Below are 8,321 nucleotides of genomic sequence, written 5' to 3'. Positions count from 1 at the left end.
GAGAAGCAGGAGCAGGAGCATCTGAGTCCGGACCAAAAAAGGCGCGAAGACGAAACAAACGGGCAAAAGCTCTGAATTCTTCAGCAATAAGAGAAGGAGACATAGGTGGAGGCCTTGGAATGAACTTGATGCCGAGACCCAGTAGCTTTCGTTCTTCGTAAGAGAGGCGCCGAGAGGAGAAGTTGTGGATGGCAGTATTCGAGATACGGTTGTCCACATCCGCAGCAGTCTTTCTGTAGAAGAAAAATAAAGCCATGTAGGCCTGGTCGACAGCAGGCCCCCAGAAGTTTAGGCGGTGTCTTGACCTAAGCCAAGGCCCCGATCTTGTCCCCGAAGAATGTTTGTCCTGCGAAAATTGTTCTGACGGAAGGGAGGAGGACGACCCAGAATGGAAGTGTTCTGGGGAAAATCTGAAAAGTTTTTGCCTCTCGAGGATGATTCTGGATGTTCTGCAAATTGCACATTCATCTTTTGTCTTCTGTGGGGGTATGATCTTGCTTTTGAGGGCAACGGACCAGAGGCAGTCGAGGTGGAGTTCTTCCCGACTGCCGGAACCCCGTTTTTTGGAAGGACACCATCGGTGGAGGCAGAAGAATTCTTTTGAGTAGAATTCTTACGAGCAGGACCTTTCTGAGCAGGACCTTTCTGAGCAGGACTTTTCGGTGCAGGACTATTCTGTGCAGAACCTTTCTGAGCAGGACCTTTCTGTGCAGAACCTTTCTGAGCAGAACCAGAAGATTTCTTTGATTTCTTCTTTTGAGGCTTGCCATTGTTAAGAAGAGAGTCAATTTTGTTTGACAGAGAACTCAGTTTCTGGTTGATTTTATCATTGACCAGCTGGGCGATGGTCGGATCTGGAGGAAGTTCATCGGCTTCAGCCATTGAAGCATCTCTGGAAGATTCTCTGGAAGCATTGGCCTGAGCCTTTGCAGCTTTTTTCAGAGAACGGTCAATCAGAAAAAGATTACATTTATTATGAAAGTCATTTAAACCCTCTTTGTACCATTCCTCTGCAGAAACAGAAAAAACTCCCATGAAAGGAAGATGTTGCAGAGCAGTACAGGTCCCTTTCAAAACTGAATCAAAATCATCAATGCAACTTTTGATTTTGGCATCAAAGTTGGCAGAAGCTTTAGAAACAGCTTCAATGTATGCTAAGAGAAAAGCTTTGTTAGCATCAGATTGCAGAGCATTTAGTTTAGACTCAAGGAAGGAGTTAGCTTCTGAGTCATTGACAGAAATGCGAGGCGGTTTAACTTGCAGACTTTTAGGGAGAGTCCCAGAGGCTGAGAAGTTCTTAAGACGTTCAAGATGGTCTTTAGAACGCTCGGCATCAATACACAGGCGTTTATAGCCAGAGAAAGCCTTATTTACAAGAACCTGAATTTGATCAGGAAATTTAGAAGAAGGTTCTTCGGAAGGAATATCCGAAGGAACATCAGAATGAAGATTAGAAGAGGAAGGAACATCTTGAGCAGACGAAGGAGCCGAAGGAGCTGTCGAAGGAGCCGCAGGAGCTGAAGGAGCTGAAGGAGCTGAGGAAGCAGCCGCATCTGAACGGGACAGGAGAGCCTCCAGCTTGGCTTCGAGAGAGGCGGAGTGCTTGGAAGAGTTCTCCATGAACTGTTGAAAATTAGAAACAGCCGCAGAAAAAGAACTGAAAGAAATGTCAGTTTTTTTAACGAAATCATCAAGAGAACGTTGTTGTCGACCAAGTGAATCACTTAGATCCTTCAGAGAACGATGCTGACGAGAAAAAGATTCACTAAATTCCTTCCGTAAAGAATAAGCAAGACGATCAAGATTTTTCTGAGAAGAATCAAAAGAAGGAGCAGGAGAAGCTCGAGCAAAAGAAGGGGTGGAAATTAGAGTGGAAAGCTCGTTACCCTGAGGTTCGACTCGATGACGCTTACGAGAGAAAGTAGCTTCACCGAAACAAAAAGATTCTCCAGGAGGATCTGCGTTCTGACCAGAGCTGCGAACAGGAGAAGAATCTGTACCGCGGACTGAAGGAGAAGGTTGAACCAGACCCGTAACTGGAGAAGAATGATCTGAACGATCAGAGAGCGAGCATCGAACAATCTCATCATCTTCATTGGAGGCCATCGTGAGAAAAATAAAAGTTTAGGAGTTTAAAAAATTTAAACTTTCACTTGCAGCTCCAATGAAATGATACAATAGAAAAGAAAGAAAGAGAAAACCCACGAAATGAGAAAAACAGAATTTTCATTCATACAGAAATTTATTCCAAAACATGTTTCGGGGCAATACCCCTCATCAGTTGGATTTACAATGTATGATGCCGTGGGTAAGCATAGAATAAATACTAAGAGACTCAAGCGGCAAAAAGAAACATGCCGAAAAGAAGAGTCAGAAGGAACTCATGTGGCGAAAAGAAACAAGCCAGAAAGATGAGTCCGAAAATAGCAGGTTTCCAGAAACGAAAAAGCAAGTTTCCGGAAAACAGAAAACATTCCTTCTCAGAAGTCAATTATAGAAAGAGCAGACTCTACGAGTCAGCTCCTTTCTATAATTGACCCACGGGGTCCCTACCGGCACTTCCCGGGAGGTCACCCTTCCCGGAACTACTCTGGCCGGAGCGCGCTTAACCCGGGGGTTGCACACGTATCGAGGCCAACTAAGCAGCTGGGATTTTGAGAAGGATTACAAAACATGAGAAACAAGAAGTACAAGAAATATCAGTAGTACAAGAATTATCCTCTGGAAAGGAATCTGCTCCTGAGCAAAAAAGATCCTAGTTTCCTAGGATTGCGCCAACAGACTCTCGGAGGGGAAATGTGTTGCAGTTCAGGGACTTCTTGGCAGAGCCGATGAAGTTTAGGGTTTAGGGTTTAGGGTTTAGGGTTTAGGGTTTAGGGTTTAGGGTTTAGGGTTCGGGTTTAGGGTTTCGGGTTTAGGGTTTAGGGTTTAGGGTTTAGGGTTTAGGGTTTAGGGTTTAGGGTTTAAAAAAAATTTAGAGTTTAAAAAAAATTTAGAGTTTAGGGTTTAGGGTTTAGGGTTTAGGGTTTAGGGTTTAGGAAATTTAGGAGTTTAAAAAATTTAGGAGTTTAAAAAAATTTAGGAGTTTAAAAAATTTAGGGTTTGGGGTTTGGGGTTTCGGGTTTGGGGTTTGGGGTTTAGGGTTTAGGGTTTAGGGTTTAGGGTTTAGGGTTTAGGGTTTAGGGTTTAGGGTTTAGGGTTTAGGGTTTAGGGTTTAGGGTTTAGGGTTTAGGGTTTAGGGTTTAGGGTTTAAAAAATTTTAGGAGTTTAAAAAATTTAGGAGTTTAAAAAATTTTAGGAGTTTAAAAAATTTAGGAGTTTAAAAAATTTTAGGAGTTTAAAAAATTTAGGAGTTTAAAAAATTTTAAAAAATTTAGGAGTTTAAAAAATTTAGGAGTTTAAAAAATTTTAGGAGTTTAAAAAATTTAGGAGTTTAAAAAATTTAGGAGTTTAAAAAATTTAGGAGTTTAAAAAATTTAGGAGTTTAAAAAATTTAGGAGTTTAAAAAATTTTAGGAGTTTAAAAAATTTAGGAGTTTAAAAAATTTTAGGAGTTTAAAAAATTTAGGAGTTTAAAAAATTTTAGGAGTTTAAAAAATTTTAGGAGTTTAAAAAATTTAGGAGTTTAAAAAATTTAGGAGTTTAAAAAATTTTAGGAGTTTAAAAAATTTAGGAGTTTAAAAAATTTTAGGAGTTTAAAAAATTTAGGAGTTTAAAAAAATTTAGGAGTTTAAAAAATTTTAGGAGTTTAAAAAATTTAGGAGTTTAAAAAATTTTAGGAGTTTAAAAAATTTTAGGAGTTTAAAAAATTTAGGAGTTTAAAAAATTTAGGAGTTTAAAAAATTTTAGGAGTTTAAAAAATTTAGGAGTTTAAAAAATTTTAGGAGTTTAAAAAATTTAGGAGTTTAAAAAATTTAGGAGTTTAAAAAATTTAGGAGTTTAAAAAATTTTAGGAGTTTAAAAAATTTAGGAGTTTAAAAAATTTAGGAGTTTAAAAAATTTTAGGAGTTTAAAAAATTTAGGAGTTTAAAAAATTTTAGGAGTTTAAAAAATTTAGGAGTTTAAAAAATTTAGGAGTTTAAAAAATTTAGGAGTTTAAAAAATTTAGGAGTTTAAAAAATTTAGGAGTTTAAAAAATTTTAGGAGTTTAAAAAATTTAGGAGTTTAAAAAATTTTAGGAGTTTAAAAAATTTTAGGAGTTTAAAAAATTTTAGGAGTTTAAAAAATTTAGGAGTTTAAAAAATTTAGGAGTTTAAAAAATTTTAAAAAATTTAGGAGTTTAAAAAATTTTAGGAGTTTAAAAAATTTAGGAGTTTAAAAAATTTAGGAGTTTAAAAAAATTTAGGAGTTTAAAAAATTTTAGGAGTTTAAAAAATTTAGGAGTTTAAAAAATTTAGGAGTTTAAAAAATTTAGGAGTTTAAAAAATTTTAGGAGTTTAAAAAATTTTAGGAGTTTAAAAAATTTTAGGAGTTTAAAAAATTTAAAAAATTTTAGGAGTTTAAAAAATTTTAGGAGTTTAAAAAATTTAGGAGTTTAAAAAATTTAGGAGTTTAAAAAATTTTAGGAGTTTAAAAAATTTAGGAGTTTAAAAAATTTAGGAGTTTAAAAAATTTAGGAGTTTAAAAAATTTAGGAGTTTAAAAAATTTTAAAAAATTTAGGAGTTTAAAAAATTTTAGGAGTTTAAAAAATTTAGGAGTTTAAAAAATTTAGGAGTTTAAAAAATTTAGGAGTTTAAAAAATTTTAGGAGTTTAAAAAATTTAGGAGTTTAAAAAATTTAGGAGTTTAAAAAATTTAGGAGTTTAAAAAATTTAGGAGTTTAAAAAATTTAGGAGTTTAAAAAATTTAGGAGTTTAAAAATTTTAGGAGTTTAAAAATTTTAGGAGTTTAAAAAATTTAGGAGTTTAAAAAATTTAGGAGTTTAAAAAATTTAAAAAATTTAGGAGTTTAAAAAATTTTAGGAGTTTAAAAAATTTTAGGAGTTTAAAAAATTTTAGGAGTTTAAAAAATTTTAGGAGTTTAAAAAATTTAGGAGTTTAAAAAATTTTAGGAGTTAAAAAATTTTAGGAGTTTAAAAAATTTTAGGAGTTTAAAAAATTTAGGAGTTTAAAAAATTTAGGAGTTTAAAAAATTTAGGAGTTTAAAAAATTTTAGGAGTTTAAAAAATTTTGGAGTTTAAAAAATTTAGGAGTTTAAAAAATTTAGGAGTTTAAAAAATTTAGGAGTTTAAAAAATTTTAGGAGTTTAAAAAATTTTAGGAGTTTAAAAAATTTAGGAGTTTAAAAAATTTTAGGAGTTTAAAAAATTTAGGAGTTTAAAAAATTTAAACTTTCACTTGCAGCTCCAATGAAATGAAACAATAGAAAAGAAAGATAGAGAAAACCCACGAAATGAGAAAAACAGAATTTTCATTCATACAGAAATTTATTCCAAAACATGTTTCGGGGCAATACCCCTCATCAGTTGGATTTACAATGTATGATGCCGTGGGTAAGCATAGAATAAATACTAAGAGACTCAAGCGGCAAAAAGAAACATGCCGAAAAGAAGAGTCAGAAGGAACTCATGTGGCGAAAAGAAACATGCCAGAAAGATGAGTCCGAAAATAGCAGGTTTCCAGAAACGAAAAAGCAAGTTTCCGGAAAACAGAAAACATTCCTTCTCAGAAGTCAATTATAGAAAGAGCAGACTCTACGAGTCAGCTCCTTTCTATAATTGACCCACGGGGTCCCTACCGGCACTTCCCGGGAGGTCACCCATCCCGGAACTACTCTGGCCAGAGCGCGCTTAACCCGGGGGTTGCACACGTATCGAGGCCAACTAAGCAGCTGGGATTTTGAGAAGGATTACAAAACATGAGAAACAAGAAGTACAAGAATTATCAGTAGTACAAGAATTATCCTCTGGAAAGGAATCTGCTCCTGAGCAAAAAAGATCCTAGTTTCCTAGGATTGCGCCAACAGACTCTCGGAGGGGAAATGTGTTGCAGTTCAGGGACTTCTTGGCAGAGCCGATGAAGTGTAGGGTTTAGGGTGGCCCCGAGATTTAAAGCTTTAGTGGCTGAGCAATAATCCAGCTTAAGAATCAGGGGGGCCCCTCTCCTCTTGAAGGGCTGAAGCTGAAGCTTGTTGAGGAGCACTGACTTGTCTGTCCGAGAGACCTTGTTGAAGCATTGGAGCAGGAAATTCTTAGGGTAGCCGCGAGCTCGAAGCCTGAGATAGAACATTTTCTTCAGCTGAATAAAACCAGAGGGACTGGATTCCCGAAGAAGATATCTACGCAGTTCACTGATAATAAAAGACTTCTTTTGGTGCTGAGGGTGCCAGGATCCAAAAGGGATGTACTGGTAGGCGTTCAGAGGCTTCTGGAAACAACAAGTGTCAAGAATACCAGAAGCAGAGAAGCGTTCTCCCTTGAAAAAAGTAATATCCAGGATGTTCACCGAAGAAGAAGAAACACAAGTTGTGATCTTAATTTCGGGATAGAACATCTGGTAGTGCTGAAAAAAGAGAGATAGAGTCTCTTCAGAACCAGTCCAGACACCAACTGCATCATCAATATACCGCTTGAAAAACAGGAGCTCAGAACAATCAAAACTGGCAAACAGACGGTTTTCTAGATGGCAGAGGAAGAGGCAGGCATAGACAACTGCGAAGTTGCTTCCCATAGCAGTTCCTCTGACTTGCTTGTAAGTAATGCCATCAAAATCCAAGTAGTGAAAAGTGAGCACCAAAGTAGCCAATCTGACAATCAGATCAACAAGCCGAGAGTCAAAAGAATTCTCTCTGAAGTAATCTGAAACCATCTCTTCCAGAGCTGCAAGACCCGCAGGAGTAGGGATGCTGGGGTACAGAGATTCCACATCAAAGGTGAAAAGGATACAGCTTGTAGGGAGATGGAGAGAACCGAGATCTCGCAAGAGAGTACGAGAGTCAGAAAGGTGGGACTTCTGTTCAAGCAGGATGGGAAACAAAAGATGGTGTAAAAGCTGAGAAGCAGGCTCTAAGATATAACCTGAGTAACTGCAGATGGGCCGACCAACCAAGACGGGTTTGTGTATCTTCGGGAGAAGATAGAAAGCACAGGGCCGCGCAGAGGGAGGTGGAAATTTAGTGAGAAAGGCAGATACAGGATCAAGAAGGAACTTGAAGTCCTTAATGATTACAGAGAGCCGTTTCCAGATAATATGCCAAGGAACAGAGTCAACACGCTCATAGACCAGAGAATCAGAAAGTTGTCTAAGGCCTTCTGAGCGGTACCAAGAAGAATCCAGGATGACAAGTCCGAGATTCTTATCAGCGGGTTTGATGATAATCGACTTATCCCGTTTCAGAGTTTTTAGACTCTTGAGCAGTCTGGAAGGCAACATGGGCCGAGCAGAGAAAGAAACGGAAGCCAATTGTTTTTGCAGGATTGCTTCGCCTTGTTGCAAAATATCTTCCAGAGGATAGCACCGATCAGGTGGATTCCAGAAGGGGTTGCGCTTTTTGAACTTTGGTGGGAACGAGGCTCTGGTGAAAGGAGAAGCAGGAGCAGGAGCATCTGAGTCCGGACCAAAAAAGGCGCGAAGACGAAACAAACGGGCAAAAGCTCTGAATTCTTCAGCAATAAGAGAAGGAGACATAGGTGGAGGCCTTGGAATGAACTTGATGCCGAGACCCAGTAGCTTTCGTTCTTCGTAAGAGAGGCGCCGAGAAGAGAAGTTGTGGATGGCAGTATTCGAGATACGGTTGTCCACATCCGCAGCAGTCTTTCTGTAGAAGAAAAATAAAGCCATGTAGGCCTGGTCGACAGCAGGCCCCCAGAAGTTTAGGCGGTGTCTTGACCTAAGCCTAGGCCCCGATCTTGTCCCCGAAGAATGTTTGTCCTGCGAAAATTGTTCTGACGGAAGGGAGGAGGACGACCCAGAATGGAAGTGTTCTGGGGAAAATCTGAAAAGTTTTTGCCTCTCGAGGATGATTCTGGATGTTCTGCAAATTGCACATTCATCTTTTGTCTTCTGTGGGGGTATGATCTTGCTTTTGAGGGCAACGGACCAGAGGCAGTCGAGGTGGAGTTCTTCCCGACTGCCGGAACCCCGTTTTTTGGAAGGACACCATCGGTGGAGGCAGAAGAATTCTTTTGAGCAGAATTCTTACGAGCAGGACCTTTCTGAGCAGGACCTTTCTGAGCAGGATTTTTCTGTGCAGGACTATTCTGTGCAGAACCTTTCTGAGCAGGACCTTTCTGTGCAGAACCTTTCTGAGCAGAACCAGAAGATTTCTTTGATTTCTTCTTTTGAGGCTTGCCATTGTTAAGAAGAGAGTCAATTTTGTTTGACAG

At 37.9% G+C, this 8,321-nt stretch overlaps 2 protein-coding genes across 2 annotated transcripts; both read right to left on the bottom strand.

The window, feature by feature from the left end:
- Positions 1–288: 288 nt before the first annotated feature.
- LOC131075203 (uncharacterized) lies at positions 289–2,106 on the bottom strand. The gene has a single exon (XM_058012028.2). The coding sequence runs from the start codon at positions 2,104–2,106 to the stop codon at positions 289–291; it is 1,818 nt and encodes a 605-aa protein (XP_057868011.2).
- A 3,789-nt stretch (positions 2,107–5,895) lies between these two features.
- On the bottom strand, positions 5,896–7,776 carry LOC131042984 (uncharacterized). Its single transcript, XM_057976332.2, has one exon. It carries the CDS (start codon positions 7,774–7,776, stop codon positions 5,896–5,898), a length of 1,881 nt encoding a protein of 626 aa, XP_057832315.2.
- Positions 7,777–8,321: the final 545 nt, after the last annotated feature.

Source organism: Cryptomeria japonica, unplaced genomic scaffold, assembly GCF_030272615.1.
Source record: "Cryptomeria japonica unplaced genomic scaffold, Sugi_1.0 HiC_scaffold_1917, whole genome shotgun sequence".
Classification (NCBI taxonomy): domain Eukaryota; kingdom Viridiplantae; phylum Streptophyta; class Pinopsida; order Cupressales; family Cupressaceae; genus Cryptomeria; species Cryptomeria japonica.
The sequence above is the reverse complement of the archived record's forward strand: the minus strand, read 5'-3'. Positions and strand labels throughout refer to the sequence as shown.

Bases quoted from the DNA above. Each gene is read 5' to 3' on its own strand.
- LOC131075203 (XM_058012028.2), bottom strand. From the start codon at position 2,106: ATGGCCTCCAATGAAGATGATGAGATTGTTCGATGCTCGCTCTCTGAT.
- LOC131042984 (XM_057976332.2), bottom strand. From the start codon at position 7,776: ATGGCTTTATTTTTCTTCTACAGAAAGACTGCTGCGGATGTGGACAAC.